This window comes from Alligator mississippiensis, chromosome 15, assembly GCF_030867095.1.
Source record: "Alligator mississippiensis isolate rAllMis1 chromosome 15, rAllMis1, whole genome shotgun sequence".
Classification (NCBI taxonomy): Eukaryota; Metazoa; Chordata; order Crocodylia; family Alligatoridae; genus Alligator; species Alligator mississippiensis.
The window spans coordinates 9,704,217-9,723,338 of NC_081838.1; the positions used below are offsets into that span (position 1 = coordinate 9,704,217).

At 45.1% G+C, this 19,122-nt stretch overlaps 1 protein-coding gene across 1 annotated transcript; it reads left to right on the forward strand.

Moving 5' to 3' along the window:
• The first annotated feature begins 3,389 nt into the window (after window positions 1-3,389).
• LOC102568277 (keratin, type II cytoskeletal 5) lies at window positions 3,390-11,507 on the forward strand. Its single transcript, XM_059718331.1, has 11 exons — window positions 3,390-3,795; window positions 3,883-4,052; window positions 4,829-5,049; window positions 5,232-5,292; window positions 5,925-6,020; window positions 8,824-8,988; window positions 9,250-9,375; window positions 9,731-9,951; window positions 10,618-10,652; window positions 10,951-11,169; window positions 11,281-11,507. The coding sequence occupies exons 1-11, from the start codon at window positions 3,390-3,392 to the stop codon at window positions 11,385-11,387; spliced, it is 1,827 nt and encodes a 608-aa protein (XP_059574314.1). The 3' UTR covers window positions 11,388-11,507.
• The last annotated feature ends 7,615 nt before the right edge of the window (window positions 11,508-19,122 follow it).

Below are 19,122 nucleotides of genomic sequence, written 5' to 3' on the forward strand. Positions count from 1 at the left end.
GCAGCAGCATTTTCTGTCCCTGCATATATATTACACTGCGTGCATCTACACATGCAATTAATGCTATTTGGCTTTACTGGGAGCATCTACACATTCATTAATGCACTGTATTTGCAGGGCATTAAGTTTAGTACCTGTAATTACAGGTACTAAACTCAATGCGCAGTAACTGGCACTACCACACAGTAGCACCAGCATACACCTTTTAAGTGATGTTAATGTGCAGTAGACTAATTTTACTGTGCATTAGCATATTAGCACAGCTTTTGCCGTGATGCATTAATGCACAGTAGAATTAGTCTACTGAGCATTTAGCATCTCATGTAGGCATGCCCACGGTTCAGTAAATTTACTACCCAGTAGATTTAGGCCGTGTGTAGATGAAACGAGGGGCATGTGTGCACAACACTTTAAAGTGGGTTAAATGCTTTTGCACCACTTTAATGGTGTTGGTGTTTGCATGCGTCGGTGGTATATTGCATAGTAATTCCAGTTGCTGTAGCAAATTTGATGGTATAATGTGCCTTACTTGACTTGGGATGCAGCAAACTAAAACTCCTCTGAGTTTTAGTTTGCTGCCTTACAGTGGCAGAGCGAACCCCCGGGCTCTGTGCAGCTCAGGGGCTCTGCAAGAAGCCCTGCAGGCAGCCTGGCAGCAGCCTGGGAAGGCAGGCTCCAACCATGAAAAAAAAAAGTGGTGAGCCTGATCTTTTTTTTTTCTTTCTTCCCTGGAGCCTGCCTGCCTGAGCTGCACGGGGGGCTGGTGCTTCCCTCCTTGGCTGTGGTGCCCCCCAGGACTGCCTGAGCCAGGTGCCTGTGGGTAGGTGCTGCCTATGGGGGAGCCACCACTGTTGCAGAGGGAAGCACTGGCCCCCTCTGCAGCCCAGGGACTGCTCCACCCGCCGGCAGCTCGCCCTTCCCTCCCCACTGCCAGAGAGGCTGGTAAGTTCAGCTGTGTGCATGACACGGGGGTCTAAAGGGCCCTAAATCGAAGCGGTGTTTTTAAAAACCCACCACTTCAATTTAGGGCCCCCTTTTCATCTACACACGCCCTTATTTACTGTGCACTAAGCACCTGCACGTGTAAACAGTGATGCTGTACTGTACAGTAGATTAGTCTACTGCACAGTAAAACATCTTGTGTAGACATGACCACTGAAGGCCAAATCTTGCTTTCAAGTTGCTCTGAAATCATGCTGGGGTCATTCTATTCAGGTGAACAGAGCTGGTCCCACTTGAGAGAGGGGTGATGGAAAGCACAATCTGGCTCTGGGTTTGGAAGCTTCCCACAGCTGCCGCTTCCTCCATTTATAAATGACCCGTGAGGAAGGGAGTTGAAGAAGGGAACGGTGCTTTTTTTCCTCCAGCCCTTGCAGTGCTAACATACCTCCTGCCCAGTGGGCTGAACAAGGGATCGTGTGAGAACCTGAAATGAGAGGTGCTTTTGTTGGGCAAGGGCTTACACCCTTAATCCCATTATATTTTTATCTATAATAACTGAACTTGTTCATCAACTTAAAGAAAATTCAACTAAACTGAGGTCAAGAGGATGCTGAGATGCTCTGACCCTCCCAAAGATAGTGGCCATTGTGGTTTGCATATTCTTTGCATGAGGCAGTGAGCTTATGAACTTAGGGCATGATTCAACCAGACACAACATTTTTTGAGGTGGGTCCCACAAGGAGAAATCTCATCCCAGGGAGACTGTAAGCAGAACAGCTTGCATCTGACGCCTTATTTGATAGATGTGTTATGCTTGGTTTAACAGGTAGCACACTACCAGCATAAATCATTTATATTGCTTCCAGACAAAGCAAACCCATCAAGACACTCACTTCATCTTTGGTTCCCCATGTCACCGAACCCAAACACACCTGGAGGCCAATGTGGAATTTTCTGTTAAATCTAGCGAGGTAGAAATTGGCTGAATTTGGGGCATACAATGCAAAGGAAAGGGCACAACGCTAATGTTTGGTCTCCTTAGTTTTCCTCACACCTCCTGTCTCCCAAGCTTTAATGGTATTTTTTTCCCCTTTGAACAAGCCATATGGTCCCGCAGTTACTTCAGGCCTAGACTTCTCCATTGAAAAAAAACACTTTTAATTGATCCTGGTGAAAAACGCACGTGCAACCAAATGCTTTCTGTCCTCACTGGGCTGCTCCATGTGCGAAGTAATCGTATGACTATGTGATTTATTCTCAAAGGGAATAAAGACACACTGCCAAATTTCCAAGGGCACTAAAACAGTGATTGTGATATGCACATGTGCTGCAGACTGTGTTTTATCAGGGGCTCAAGTACAGAAACCGGTCATAAGCTGCAGGTAGAGCGTATCGGAATATTTTTTTCTCCCACGGACCATGCCAACAAAAAGATAAAATATTTTTAATCAGCATTTTCAGAGGAAAGTTCCAATTCTGCAAGAAAAATATATGACAACTAAAATTTTAGACGAACGATTTCTGCTTCACCAGGGTCTAGGAGGTGCATCATATGTTGGTGTCCATATGTTGCTAGTCCAAGACTAGGCTCAGTGCTGTACAAACACTAACCATAAAACAGCCCCTGCTTCAAGGCATTTCCAGTGTAAGGTAATCATGAAGAGCAAATATGAAGTGTGAACAAATTATAGCCCCAAGGAGAACTGTCAGTGTGCATTGCCATCATGCCAGAACAGCTGCTGATCAGCTGTGTTATGCCTGCAGTCCAAAGATCCATAGGACCCTCTTTTCCAGTGTCAGTGAAGGTAACCCCATTCATTCAAATTAATTCACGCCCATTTTCTACCTTAATATATCATTTATTTCAGCTACGTCTTCTTTAAAGTGAATGCAGGGTTTTGGTAAAGTAGAAGCTGGCTAATGTTGGATAGGAATACAAGTATTCTACCTCATTTGCTTACTGGTTGCATTAATGAAAGACAAAACAATGTCCCTCCACGGCTCACCCAGATGCAAGTGCAAATTGTTATTGAGATATCTGCAATGGGGATTCTCAAAACCTGGTTCGTAGAATGAAAGATGAAGCATCTTTTTGCTTTGCATTTGTGTAGCTGTCAAATCAAACAAGGTGTCTCCAAAAAGCAAAGCATTTGCTCTGTGTCGGAGCGCTTGCTGGTGGAAAATGAGCAGTTAGAGAACTTTGCGTGGGTTGAGGTGGGTAGATTCACACCAGGTCTGTAGGTGTGTTTGAGTTCGATGAGTGGTTAACGAGTTCAAGGAGACATCTGGCTGCTGGGCATGTCAAAACCAGGAAGGCATGGAATTGATCTCTTGGCTCCCAAACCAGGCAAGCCCAGCTCTCCAAAAGGATAAAAGGGGCAGAGTTCATCAGAGGGCTGCACACTCTCTGAGTTTGCTTCTTCGCCACAGAGATCACTCTCGCCGCCATGAGCCGGCAATCCTACAGTATGAGAACCGGAGGTGGGGGCAAGGGCTTCAGCACAGGCTCTGCTATCATTACAAGTGGAAACAGACCCAGCTTTAGCTCGGCCTCTGTTGGAAGAGCTGGAGGAGGTGGAGGAGGCTTTGGAAGACTTGGTGGAGGGGGTGCAGGCGGCAGCGGTGGCTTTGGCACTAGGAGCCTCTATAGTCTTGGTGGTACCAAGAGAATTTCCCTCGGTGTTGGCAGTAACCTACGGAGTGGATTTGGCACTGGAACTGGGGGAGGTCTAGGTTTCAGCAGTGGAGGCGGTGGGGGGGTTGGCTTTGGTGGGGGAGCTGGTGGTGGCGGTGGTGGGCTTTTTCTCAGTGGAGGAGGTGGTGGATATGGTGGTGGATATGGCTTTGGTCCTGGTGGGGGCCTCAGCTTTGGTGGTGGGCCTGGTGGTGGAGGGGGACTTGTTTTCAGTGGAGGACACAGTGGGGGCAGAGGACCAGCAGGGTTCGGCAGTGGCACACCTTGTATTGGTACCATCCAAGAAGTGACCATCAACCAGAGCCTTCTCACACCCCTGAACTTGGAGATTGACCCCAACATTCAGCAGGTGCGAAAAGAGGAGAAGGAGCAGATCAAGACCCTCAACAACAAATTTGCTAGTTTCATTGACAAGGTGAGACTCGAACAAATAGTACAGTAATGACTCTAGTAAAATAATTTGGATGGGTGGATGGATAGATGCATGGATGGACGGATGGCTAAAAAAAAAAATCACAGTTTCAGAATGCACAATGTACAGATATATAATTTAATGAATCTCTCATCTGCCAAACATGTCCTATTTGCATTTATTGATGAAGAAGCTCCAGGAAATGAAAGAGTTTCTCAATAGATACCAAAAACCAAAATTTTTCCATGGCTGAGCTTGTAAATTGGAAACATGTTAGATTCCTCCCTCTTCCACCGTGCCAAAAAAGGTCTAAGCAGTGTACTAAATTGTTTTATGCTTTTCTGGAGAAAAATGTGAAAGGCCAATGAAAAATGTCACTCCTTTCTGAAATGGCCATTTAGTCTTACCTATCTCCTACCGTTGGACCACATGCCAACGTCCTTCCCTAGTGTGCTTTCTGAATGTGCTTACACTGCATACCACGCTGCAATGTAGACTACTTCTAAGCACGCTAAGTCAGACCCTGGAAGCCATCTAGCTGCAAATTGATGCATATGGAGCTTTGTGTTGCTGCCGTTAAAGTGCTCCGACTTCCTATGCTAGCTCATTTATGGACTGACTTGGTATTTTTGGTTTAATACTTCCTCTCTGGTCCTGAAATGACTCCAGCCCTTGTGGTACTCGGAGTGGAATTTCTTCTCCTGAAATGACTGATTTCCCCATTGTCAACCCATCCAAAAGCACCTGCCATTAAATGTCTTGTGCTTCCTGGGTCTCAGGTCCGGTTCCTGGAGCAGCAGAACAAGGTGCTGGAGACCAAGTGGGCCTTGCTGAATGACCAGGGTCAGAAATCCAGTTCGAGCAAAAACAACATGGATCCTCTCTTTGAGGCTTATATCAGCAACCTGAAAAAGCAGCTAAACAGCTTTTTAAATGAGAGGGGGCGTCTGGATGGCGAGCTGAAGAATATGCAGGACCTTGTGGAAGACTTTAAGAACAAGTGAGTGAATGGTCAAATGCAGGACATGCAAGTGATCTATGCTAGGAAAGAGGCCTCCAGACCAACTCACGGGAGATGTGTTTGTAACAGTGAGGTTGGCTTAAACAATTCTTGCATCCCTACCTGTACCATCCATGCTAATAGCTTCAATTGAGAAGTAACCCAGTGCTGCTTCTCTGCAGATATGAAGATGAAATCAACCGGCGCACAACGGCGGAGAATGAGTTTGTGGTCCTCAAGAAGGTGCGTGATGCGAACGGTGACACCAAAGCTGAGATTAATCTAATTTCTCTCAGTATGTTGGTCCTGACGGCTGGGGTGGCTGTAGGGATTTGCAGTCCAAATCTCACTGAAATGCATCCTGCCCTTCCTTAGATAAGGGTAAATACTGGTTTGTCCCATTTTGAGGACCACAAGGGCTGGATGTATGCACACCCAGCCTCCTGACAAGCACAAGGCAGCTGTCCTGGGCTCTGAAGGCTGAGGGTGGGTGTGAGAGTGAGAGCCGGCTCAGAAATCTTCCATGCCCCAGAGACTATACAGGCAGCTGGAGAGGACAATGTGCAAAATCCCATTTCCCCCTGCAAGCTTTCACACTGCTGTTTTGCCTGAGGGTATCATGAAGCCTCTGCAGCACAGCCCCCCTATTTTGCTTTCTGGTCATGCATGGACCTCCTCCAGACCGCTATAAACTCTGTGCCCTTTTTAGCAATCTCAGTAGGAAGAAAGGCAACATTTGGCCTATGGACATCAATGCTGCATGCAGCATCAAGGCAAGCGGGTGGAAAGGCACTCTGCAGGGGTGGAAAGGCAGGTTGGCCTTCATGCTTGCTCAGCTTTGGCTTTGGCTGTCACTGTGGTTGCTCTTTTTTTAGGATGTGGATGCTGCCTACATGAACAAGGTAGAGCTGGAGGCCAAGGTGGACGCCCTCATGGATGAGCTCAACTTTCTCCGAGCTCTCTACGATGCGGTATGGGTTCTCCTCATTGGCTTTTCTCTGGGAAATGAGCTGTGGCCCTCAGGAAGTGGCTTACTGTGTAGAGGCTTGTTGGTATTACCCGTGTTGGTCTAAGGCTGTAGGCTGACAAGGTTCTTTGGGTAGATGTGATATCCTTTATTAGCCCAACTAAATAGTCGGAAAAATTATCCTTTGCACGCTTTCAGGTACAAACACCTTCTCCAAGCATAGGGAAAGTCTGTTGGTGTTTGTCTGCTCCCCTGGGTAGAATAGAAGCCAAAATGCAAAATGCTGGTCTATGAAAATGCAAATGCATCGCAGGAAGGTTCAAAGGGAAAGGGAGAGAATAGGTATGAAAAGGTAGACAACTCCCTCCAGGTGGGGAGGGGTCTATTCTGTTGGAGAGAGGGGTGGGAGGAAGAAGCATGGTCCTACTTAGCAGGACTGTTCTTGGCAGCAGCTACTGAGGCTGCGGCTGTGGCTGCGGACGAGGCTATGGCTGTGGCTGCGGTTGCTTCGATTGCAATGCAGGCTTTGGATACTGCAGCTGAGAAACAGGCAGTGGTGCAGGTTCCTGGAGGACCTACCTGGTCCCCTGTTCCCTCACCCTCAGCCATAGGGCTGTGCCCTCCATGGCAAATACAGTGCTGAGTTCGGGGTCTTTGCCTGCCCATGGCTAGGCAATGGCTGTGAGGAGGGGGCCACACTAGATCTGGTGGCCTGCTCGCTGCCCCCTTAGTTACACTACTGTTAACATGTGTGGGAAGTCAGGCCATCAGAGGAGACCACTTGGTCTAGTAGTTTCAACTTCTGCTCCTCCCTCTACCTGCTTATAAGGGCTGTGCGAGGCTTCGGACCGTGATTCAGATCCAGAGAAGCTTCGGATGATTTGGCATCCGAAGCAGCATGTCTGGATTGAAGCACTAGCTTCGTTAGGCTTTCCAAAGCGGTTTGGAGCTTCCGAACTGCTTCGGAAAAGCTTCGGAGCCGCTTTGGAGATCCGGCCATAGGGTATAAGGGGGGGATCGATGCAATATCTATAACTATTGTTTTTTGTCTGAGTTGGATGAAGCTTGCAGGGGTGGTAGCCCCTGGTAAGACCACGAAGCCTGCCAAATTTCAAGATCCATGCAGGGGTTTGGGGGGAACTGCACCTCAAGCTGCAGACAAGCAAAACTTGTGCTATGGATGACCCTGTGTGTGTTAAGGCGCAGCGGGGTGACAGCTGCAGGGATGGTGGCCCCTGCTGTGGCCGTGATGCCTGCCAGCTGTCAGAGATAGATGCAGGGCTTCTGGGCTCTGGGGCCCTGCACCTCTAGCTGCTGACAGGCAAAACTCGTGACATGGGTGCTTGTGCAACTGTCTGTCTTTGTCTTGGGGCAGTTGATTGTCTGTATTGATTATTTTCTCTCCCTAGTCTGTGGTTTTATAGGTGTTAATTAGGTGTTAACAAGTTAATTAGCAAGGATTAACACCTACACAATCACAGACTAAGGAGAGGAAATAATCAATACAGACAATCAACTGCCCCAAGATAGAGACAGTCAGGTGCACAAGCACCCATGACATGAGTTTGCCTGTCAGCAGCTAGACTTGCAGGGCCCCATGGGCCCAGCACATTCCCATGGATGTAGGTGCCCAGGCCACCACGGGCCCATCACGCTCCCATGGATGGGGGGCCCCAGAAGCCCCCTGCACCGATCTCCTTGGCAGCTGGCAGGCTTTTCACTATGGGTTCATACAGTGGGGTCTGCCTCCTACATGCTACAAAAATGCAAATAGATGACCTTGTAGTGCAATGAGGAAAGGATTGTCACTGAGGTTTCTAAGTATGTCACTTCTTATAGCAACTGCAGAAACTCCAAATCGTTCATGTTTAGATTCCTCAGACTGTTGGACGGTCCACATTCACCCGCCCTGAGCAATCTCAAATACTCTTCTTCTATTGTGCGCCTGCCTCTTAAATAAAAGTATGCTAAGAATCAGGGTTATACCTTTTCTTCATGTGGAATAGTCTCATTTAATCTGACAAAATTAGAGTTGGAAGAGTCCTCAGGAGGTCACATCTAGTCCAACCTCCTGCTCAAAGTAGGACCAGCCCCAAGAGCATCATCCCAGCCAGGGCTTTGTCTAACTGGGGCTTAAAAACCTCCAACGATAGAGATATCTCATAACTTCTCTGGGTAGCTGGGTCCAGTGTTTTACTAACCTCTTAATGAGAACATCGTTCCTAATATCCAAACTCTACTTCTCTTGCTGCAACTTGAGCCCATTGCTCCTTGCTCTGTCATCTGCTTTCACTGAGAACAGTCCAGCTCCATCCTCTTTGGACCCACCCTTCAGGGATTTGAAGGATGGTATTAATCCCTACTCAGTTTTCTCTTTTCCAGACTAAATAAACCCAGTTCCCTCAGTCTCCCTCAGTCTCTCCTCAGTCTCTCCTCATGTGCCCCAGCCTCCAAACCATTTTTCTTGCCCTCTGCTGGGCTCTCTCCAGTCTTTCCACACTGTTTCTGTAGTGGGGGGGCCCAAAACTGGACACAGGACTCCAGATTTGGCCTCCCCAGTGCTGAATAGGAGGGGAAAAATTATCTTTGGCATCTTTATAGTCACTCTGGATTTACATAGGCAGAGCCAGCACTATAATCCAACCACAAATTGCTTTGAAAAATAGATTACTTTGCTCCCTTTAAATCCAGAGCACCTGAGCGAACACATATGGACTTTCTCCTGATTGACACCTGAGTAGGAGCATCAATCAGCATCTGCAAAGGCAAGTGGTGGTATTTGGCTGACACCCATGTACTTTATGCAGGAACTGGCCCAGCTGTCAGCACAGATGTCTGACACCTCTGTCATTCTGTCAATGGATAATAACCGAGACCTGGACCTCAGCAGCATCATCACTGAAGTCAAAGCTCAGTATGAGGACATTGCTAACCGGAGCCGAGCGGAAGCTGAGGCATGGTATCAGACGAAGGTGAGCAGGAAACACGGCTGCCTTTTATCATGATCTTCTGCATGTTCAGGCCCTTTTAAGTAGGCACAGCTGCAGTGGCACTGTGATGTTATAGCTGTAGGAGCTGCAGCCTGCAAGAGGATACTTGTGGCACTTGAGGTGTTTGCTGCCTTCCCGTTCCTTCTGAACAGATGGAGGTGTCTCTACATCCGTATGTGGCTGCTCAGCAAGTGTACTTCATGGCTGGGCATTTATCTTTTCACTCTTCCTTCTGCATATTAGTTTGAGGAGCTGCAGGCCACCGCCGGGAAGCATGGAGATGACCTGCGTAACACAAAGGGAGAAATCTCAGAGCTCACCCGGCTGATCCAGAGGATACGGGCGGAGATTGAAAATGCAAGGAACCAGGTAGGCATAGCAATGCTGGGCACTGGCTAAAGGAGCAAGTAACTCCGTGTTTTCCTTTTGCTAGCAAAAGGAAAACACGGAGTTACCTGCTCCTTTAGCCCATCCGTTGTGCTAGCTTCAATCGTGTTAGGATGTAATAGTTATTCTAGCTATTGGAGCTCTTTACTTTCCTCCCAGTGGAGGCAGTGCTGTTCTCACACACACACACACACACACACACACACACACACACACACACACACACACACACACAGAGTGCGTATGCAGCAGAAGTGAACATGTCTAGTAACTAAACCTAGACCAGTTAGCGAATATACTGGGCTGGACTGTTCCTATAACTTGCCTTCCCCTGCAGTGTGCCAACCTGCAGACAGCCATTGCAGACTCAGAGGAGCGCGGAGAGCTGGCCCTCAAGGATGCCAAGCTCAAACTGGCCGAGTTGGAGGATGCTCTGCAGAAGGCCAAGGCAGATATGACCCGCCAGCTGCGGGAATACCAGGAGCTGATGAACGTCAAGCTGGCGCTGGATATTGAGATCGCCACCTACCGGAAGCTGCTGGAGGGCGAGGAGAGCAGGTGGGTGGCACTAATCATCTCTAATACTCTAGTAATAATAATGCTTATGACATAGTGGCTGGTGCAGATTGCTATATATAAGTATTTTGCAAGCATTGGGAAAGTCTCATGATCCTTATTGCACAGGCAAGGAAACAAAGGCAGAAAGACACTCACAAGGAAGAGCACAGCATAAATCACTAGATGAATGGACAATTAAGGAGAGAGAGAACATGGTAATACAATATAATTAGGGTCAGAGTTTTAAAGGGTTTATCATTTCGGGGGCAAATAAGCACCTCGTGTTTTTTCAAAAGCACTGAGGCCTTTATCCCACTAAGGCACCCCTGTGTACTTAAGGGCACCTACATCCCTTCAAACATCTGGTTTAGGGTCTCCCTAGATCTTGGTTGCCCCTCTGTAAAAGATGGATAATGGAGAACAAAGGTGTCGGGCAGCTGCATGCATGGAAGTTGGTTAGATACCAGCGTAGGGCAATAACGAGCCAAGTGCTACAGATGGATGGATATAGAGTTGGAAACATTAAGAAGACAAGGCCTGAGCATGGCAAGACTGCAAACATGCTGGGCAAAAGCAGCAGCAGTAATGAATGTCACCACAGGCTGATGCACGTGTGGATTTCAAATGTCTCTCCTCCACCTTACGCCTATCTACCTTCTCCAACAGGCTGAGTGGTGACAGTGTTGTGCCCGTCAGCTACTGTAAGTACTTGAAGCAGTCTTATCTGGGTCAGTGCTTCCCCACCCCATGCTAGTGGGGAAAAGTGTGGGACTTTTCCCCACTCCAGTAGGAGGAACATGTGGGTCTTTGTCCCTTAAGCTAAGGGGCTCGCTATAACTGCAAGCTGTAGGGCTTAGCTTCTCACCGGAAGTGGTGGAGAGTCATGCTTTTAGTGCAGGCGGCTCTATCCCTACAATTGTTCCCAATAAGGCCAAAGGGCAGAGTTTCAGGAACCCAGTGGTTGACAGGGTATTGGACTCTCTTGTGGTTTTCTTACAGCTGTGGTCAGCTCCAGCCCGACAGTCAGCAGTGGAGGTGGACTGGGAGGAGGATATGGAGGACTTGGCCTAGGAGGTGGCGGAGGAAGCGGCTTTGGTCTTGGAGGTGGTGGAGGGTTCGGCTATGGAAGCGGAGGTGGACTTGGCCTTGGAGGTGGAAGTGGCGGAGGTGGACTTGGCTTTGGAGGTGGAAGTGGCATTGGCCTTGGATATGGAAGTGGTCTCGGCCTTGGCTTTGGTGGTGGAAGCAGCTTTGGCCTTGGCTATGGAGGTGGTGGCGGCAGCGGGCTGAGCGCTGGAGGAGGTAATTTCAGCTCTGGAAGTGCAAAAGGCAGTGGGGCTGGAACCGCCCCAGGTGTGAAAATTGTCTCCAAAACCTCTACCAGCAAAAAGAGCATCAAAAGTCAGAGCTTGAAGAATTTACCCCAGCCCGAGTAACGCGGGGCTCACAGTACTCCCGTGTGGGGATGGCACTGCGCAGCACCCCACGACTGCTCCTGCGCTACTTCTTAAAAGTTTTGCTCCTAAATCAGGGAAGCAAAGCTTGTGTTTTCTCAAAGGGACTTAAGTACTGAAAGTTTCTCCCATGCTCAAGTGCTTGAATTGGGAGCCTTTGGGTATTTCTAGACAGGGAATAAATGTGTGCGTGTAACGCAGGTTGGTTCATCTGAGTCAGCAGCTGAGGGGAAAATGGCAATAAAGATAAAATAACCATGGGTTTTAACCTGGCTTACAATATCTAGCTTGAGCTGACAGAAGCTTGGGGGTTGGACTCGAGCTGCCAACCTGACTTAAAAGCCAAGAGATGTCCTCTTCACTGCTGCTGTTGCTCAAATGACCTAGCTAGGCTTGGGTGACCCTAGTTACAAACACATTTCTTTGTAGGCTAGACATACCCTTTGTTGCATTCTGTAGCCAAAAAAAAAAAGCCCCAAAACCAAAACAAGCCAATATTTTCAAACCCAGGGAACCCAGGGAAACATTTTCAGAAATACCTAACAAATATAGGAGCCCATCTTCAATTAGAAAGTCATTAGGGCTTAGGCCCTAAATTGCTTTAATGTTTGAAAAAAAAAAAACCATCCCTTTTTTGGACTTATAAAATAAATGACCTCGTTTTTACAGAGGCTTGAAAGTCCGCCCCTGCTTCTGAAGTCAGCAGAAGCTGAATAAACCCATCAATTCCCCACTACTTAGAAACTTATTGCAGCTACTGAAGATGCCCACGTTTGAAAATGTCGGCCCCAGCCATAGCAATCCCTTTAAAAATGGTTTACCTAGAAAACTAGCCCAGGCATTTCTTAGAAAGAAAATTTGCTCTTTGGTGACGTGGGTTCACAACTAAACCAAAGGCAAACATTCAGTTTATCAAGCGGCATGTGTGTCATCTTGTGGTCACGTTTCATCAAAGGATGTAGATTAGGGGCGGGTAATGATTTCCGGCAGAGGGCCACTTACTGAATTTTGGCAAGCCATCGAGGGCCGCATGATAGGCAGCTGCAGGCAGGTAAATATTAATTTTCTAAATGTTTTAGGGGCCCCGCGGGCCGGATAGAATGGCCTGGTGGGCTGCACCCAGCTTGTGGGCTGCATTTTGCCCACCCTGATATAGATAGAAATGACCTTGTCTGTTTGTATAAGAACTCCATTTTTAACTTACTTGGTTTAGAAGAAAATCCTCAACTGCGGCAGAGATGGTTTTCCAAAAGAACAGTTATTTAAGACATACATGATGAAATGCAGCAGTTGGAATCAGCTCTGCCTCGAGCAGGGCTTTATGGGTAACATTTTCGAAAGTAATAAAATCATTTACAAGCCAAAGTCCGGTGAACTTTCCAAGGACTTTGGCTCCTACGTGATTTAGGTGCTCTTGAAAAATTTCCCCTTTCTATGCTCATAAAAAGATAAAGGCTAGGATTACCAAAAGCTGCTCATTTTCAAATGAGCATACATGGTTCCTTAACAGTATTTCCAAAAGGCACTGGGGCGCTTAGGTCCAAGCTTCACGACGCCTAAGTCACATTTGAAAATAGGACTCACGTGCTGGATTTTTAAAGGTATAGGGACCTAAATACAGACATTGGTATTTAGTGTCTAGGAACCTAACTCCTACATAAAATCATCAAAATGACACTAACAGTATCTTTAGACTCCTGAATTCCTTTAAAAATCTGGCCCCAGGTTCCTAAGTCCCATAGTCTTTTGAAAATCCTGCCCAAGATCTATGCCTCAGAGCTTATACTCAATCATAAATGACAGAAAAAAGAGAGGGGCTGGATTTTTGTTTTTAAACTTTTATTAGAGTCATTATTTTTCCCCAATAGGGCCATGTTAATGCTGATTAATGTAATATTGTCCTTTTAGGATAAACCGATGAAATGATACTATGCTTCTAATCACTTTAGAGGTTTCAAATTCAGTCAATACGGGGGGTAGAAAGGAATTTTTATCTATGGGACTCGGGTTCTGGTATTAGTCACATCTGTTAAATCTGGACTATGCTCATTCATTTAAGAGGAGTTTTTCCATATTTGTAATGAAATTCTGAATCTGACCCACCAACACAAGAGAAAATTATTTTAGAAGTGACTTCTTTTGAACATGTTCATCAGGTTTCCAGTAGCTGAGACACAGCAAACATATCCAGATCTACTCTCTAGTAAAAATTACTTTGAATAAATTGCCTTAAGGCATCATTTCCAGTTTATAAATGCCAGGTTTGTCGCTATAAAATTCCTCCATGTCTGTTTTCTGACTGCACAATTTAAAATGTTAAAGCTTTTCTAACTCTTCATGACTAATAAGCCTACTCTGTTGTTCCCTCTTCACCTTCTTGAATGTTTCTAATAAAATGGGATTGTAATTTATGAGATGTGTTTATGGCCTATTCTTCCCTAGAGGAGTTTTGTTAGAATAAGATATTTCTGTATCGTTCTCAACACAGCGACCTACTGTTAATGAGTAGGGCTTGTTGGAAATACCTCCTCTGGGACAATGTTAAACTCAGGTTTAAACTGAAAATGAAGCATTTCCTTTCAGCTTTGGTCATTTTGGAATGGAGTTTTTGGGGGTTTTGCCTTCCAAAACCAAAAGTATTTCATCCAAAAGCTAAATACTGGTGCCTGAAAAAGGGGAGAGGGGTGTCCAGGCTTTTGTTTTCCTCCTCTTGCAAAAAAAGGTAAGACTACTGATATTTTTAGCTTTTGCTAAAAATTGACCATCCTAAACCCCCAGGTATTCAGATCCCATTGAGTTTTACTGTGCGCTGGGCTCCGAACTCTTTCAACGTGTTTAAAAAAATCCCAGCCTTATATAAGACAAGGCAAAAAAAGGCACGATTTCATAACGCATATTACAAAGCAAGACAGCACTTGTTTGTGCAGCTATTTCAGAAATGCGCAGTTATTATTTTATCTTAATAACCTTCCGCTCCTTTGACTGCCACAAGCAGAACAGAGGGGTGTCTCCACATGTTGTTTTAGTTTCTTCTTAAAGAATCTCCTGCCTTTTTGTAATTACAATAAATGAGGATGAGCTCATCTTAACACGATAGTCCGTCTGAGTGGCCTGGCCTGAAGAGAATGGGAGCAGGGAATCAAAGCCAGTTCCAGGGAATTTAAATCTAGGAATTAAAAAAAAATCAATATACCGGATGAGTGCAATATGCCCATGAGAAAAAGAAAGGACAACAAAAATAAAATCAAAAACTCCAAAACTGTTGTGACTTTGGTACTAATCATTATTATATTTTAATGCATTCTATTACCATGTATTACAATATAATTGAGATCCCAGGTCAGTTCAGAGACCCATTTCGATAGGCACTGGATTGAATTGTATTAGTAGATGACAGATTGAATTTTTTTAATAGATGAGTATTCTGCACAGTAAAATGTCCTATCCTTAAAGAATTTACAATTTAATGAACAGAGGCAAAAGGCAGGAAGGGAAGCAGATGAGAAAAGTAACTTTAGGGTGACTCAGAAAGTCAGTGGTAGATCCAGGAAGTGAATCCCTCTCTCTTGACTCATAGTCCCATGTTCTAGCTATTAGACCAGGGCATCTCTTAAAGGGATTAGGCTGTGGTACAATGTCTCCCTGTACCTTAGGAACTGCCATCCACATGGGAGTTACTGGCCAAATTACAACAGTGAAAACCTGGATTAACCATGAAACCGGTCTGGTTTGAACCTGTAAAATCATTGGCTGACTCCACCCACTTGCTTGGTACAAAGAAGACGTAGCGATATAAAACTCAGAAATGCTTAGAGCAAAAAAGATGACCACTTAACTCACCTCCCACCTTGACGAGACAGGACACTTGTTTTGGGGATTAAATCAACTTGACTCTTCCCAGGAGAGGCGACTCACACACCACCCAAATGGTGAATGAAACCTGGATCTCAGAGGCACATGCAAACCTCTTAGGCTACATCGGGGTGGGCAATTATTTTAGGCAGAGGGCTGCTCACCGAGTTTTGGCAAGCCATCGAGGTCTGTACGACAGGCAGTCAGGAGCAGATAAATATTAATTTTCTAAATTTTTCAGGGGCTCGATAAAATGACCTGTCAGACCGCATTCGGCCCGCGGGCCGCATTTTGCCCACCCCTAGGCTACATAGTAGAGGGAATGTATTTTCTTCCCATGGACCATGATGAATAACTTTTCAGGGAGAGGAGAAATTTTACTAAAGTAATAACTGAATTTGGACTGAATTTGGGAAAATCCCTCTGGACATTGGAGAGGAAAACTTTCAACTGTTTCTCTCTAAGGGGAAGCAGTGTAAAGCAAAGCTAGAGGTGTGCCTGCATGCGGCGAGGGAATGCAGAGGGAATGTAGAGTGTCAAGGACCCTACAATGCCAAGCTCACGCATTGGCCATTGTGCACCAAGCACAGCACAAGATCTTCTGAGCATCTCCACCAGTGACCCTGACTTGCCTGCCCACTTAGGCAGGGAGGAAGTTGCAATGACTTCATTGCAGCAGTTATTATGCCTCACCTTGAGCAGCCGTGAGCAATTCCATCTCCATTTATATCTAATGGGGAATACTCAGCACCTGGCAGGGCAACGAAGCAAAACTGGTTACTAATACTGTTGCTGGAGTATTTGAAAAGGTCATTTTTTAATAGAAAACAATGCCTTGGAGCTAAGACAAAATCCATATTTCAAGACGTTACAGATTTATAAGTTCCTTAAATGTGCATCTAAATAGAAGTGTCTTGATTTGTCACAAGTCCTATTGCAAGCTCCCTTTGAAATCGCTGTTTGGGCGACGAAGAATGAGTGGTATCAATCCATTTTACATGCCTGGTTGCTTTAAGAAAAGCTTAAAAAGCCACAGGCTAATGTTTCTATGCATTTTTTTTTTTTTGGAAGAACCTCCCAAGAGAGCCTGCTGAGAGCCCCAAGTTTCTTAGAAAAGGGCACATCTTGTTGCTTGGCGTTTGTACAACACGCAACACGCAACTGTGATGGAAATCAATACTCATGATCATGCTGATGAAAATACCTCATTGACATCAGAGAAAAAGAAAAAAGTGATAAAAAGCAAGACTGGGTAAGCACCTAAAACTAGCAGGGTTGAGTCTCCTTGCGTTTAAACAGATATAAGGGAAAAGTGACTTCCTGGAAGTCCCTGGAGCTATGCCAGAACCATAAGTCGGTCCTTGATAACATATGCTGTACTTAATGGGAGAAAGCATTACATGCCAAGGTAAAAGTCAGCTCCAAGGCAACTTTTTCCATGTTCTGAAGCAAAGTCCAGCTGGCTTGATGGTGCAAATCATTTTTCCTGGTGATGATAATGTAGTTACTCATGTAAGCCAGTAGGACATACACGAGTACAGAGAGCACAGACGGGGACTTTGCAAAATGACTGGACAACTCATGTTAGGATAAAGGACCTGCCTACCTTACTCATGCTGCTCAATAGATATGTGCCAAGTTAGAGCCGTAGGTGGTTTGACTTTTGAAGTTAGAGAAAGATAAATATTGACACATTTAAGCTATTTGTGACATGAAAAGCTATGGAAATTAGTCAGAAAAGGGTTCCACACATCTGTGGTTACACTATTCCCAGTACTCAAACTGCTATAAAAGTGACTTTACATATCTCCTTTATTATGGTATTAAAGAAAGAAGACATCATTTCTTTTTCTGGAGCTCTACAAAGCCAATGCATGTTGTAACGTATGATGGTGCATGGCTACAGCACTTTGTGGATTGATGACATGGGAGCTGGGGTAATTTTTTTCAGATAAGCTTTAGATGTCAAATATAATATAAGAAATTGGGCTTAATTTACACTCTTGATATTACAGCACCCCCTTGCTACCATACAAATATATCCAGATCATTGGATATTCCGTTAAGACACCATTTCAAATAATTAATTTTCTAATGTCTCACTCGAATGAGCTTCAGGTGGTAATGACTCATATTATTGGCAGTTAGGTGTGCCAGGCATGATTGAAGATGATGGATTATGCAAACATCAGGGCTTCTGATTGCAATTAAAAGGGAAAAAAAAGCTCAGCCGTTGAAATTCAGGTTCTTTCAAGTTCTGAGACAAAGGAAACTGCTTTTGGAAGCTCACCAACAGAAAACAAGCTGCAAGACGATGCAGATACCCTTAAGCCGCTGATTTTGGATTGAAAATCAGTGTTTGCTCATTCGACTGGCTCTACCAAAAAAACTCTCACTTGTTGAGTTATACAGGGTCCAATCTGCCTGGCTTACAGGGTACAATATCTCACTTTACAAATGGTCCCCTTGCCATCATAACGGAGTTGCTGTGCAATAAGGCAGGGACCGCAGTGAAGTATGCTTCAAGATGGGCACAACAATGAAGTACTGTGCATATTGAAACGACACCTTTTTTTTGGTAACTGTTGGCATTGTGTTTCAAACTGATCTCTTTTTAAGGTGTATTTTATACCATACTTCACCTCTACTCTCAAGGTTGAGACAGTACTGTAGCATGACTGTTGGTATGGTATTTTGTTCCACTTTAAGTTTGAAAGCAATACTGTATTTCTACTCTCAGATTTGAGTCCGTAACTTGTAACTAGCAGCATTTCACTTATTTTCACCAATTTGGCTATCTGAATGGCTTTTTAGAAAATGCTTTGCAGGGAGGTTTGAATAAGAAAGGGCGTGCTATAGCATACACCAATGACTTGGAAAATGAGGCAGTGTTGCCAAATTTTGCAGAATAGTAGCTAAAGAACCACGGTAAGACGAACCAAAGAAAGGCACCATAAAAATATTGTTTCACAGTGAGATTTACTCATTCATTTTGAGAAATGACTCTTACTGGACACATCTCTCCTAGAAAACAGTGCAGTATGTGTTTTTTCAACTGGCCAACCTATAGAATTCAAAAGAGAAATCCATTTTCTCATATGTATATGCAATAGGCAAGGATTTTGGGGGGTGATGGCTTTTATTGGACCAAATGTATGGCTGGGATAAAGTTAGGCAAACTTTTGAATGCAAGCCACTCTTCATCAGGCTTTCTTCAAATGCAGGCATTCAAAACCTCCTCTAACTTTGTCGCAGTCGTGCAGTTGGTCCAATGAAAGACATCGCCACAAAAATAAAAAATCCTTTCCTTGTCCATAATTCCTGGACCATCACGGCTACATCAGTCCAATACTACCAAAATATATTTGCCCGGGAAGTTTCAAACAGCCTATGTATCCTGCAGTGAACTCCAGAGACCTGTTCATCAGCTGGCATAAATTAACACACCTCATTGTTTTTACGGTGGAAAATTATTGGCATATAAATTAGAGTAATTTGTATAGACCGCTGTTGGCTTTGGGGATATTCTATAAAAAGCCAGTTAAATGTGACAATGTTACCCAATGCAGCATAGACTTTGTTGGGAAAGGCAACAAACTCTTAGATACTGTTAATCGCGCTACATAACTTCATTCTTAAATCTGTCCTAAGATGCAGAGATACCATAGCAGTGCTATGATAGTGGAGGTGTGATAGTCAGCAAACTTTGAGTTCGCTGGGTTGATCTGTCCGACGCCTTCCAATGTTTCTTGCACTTGCCGCCAGGTTTTTTAAATAATCAAATATAAGCAGACGTTAAAAATAAAAACTTGAGGCTGAGATTTTCCGAGTCAATTAGAGAAGCTGCACATCCCATTCCTACTAC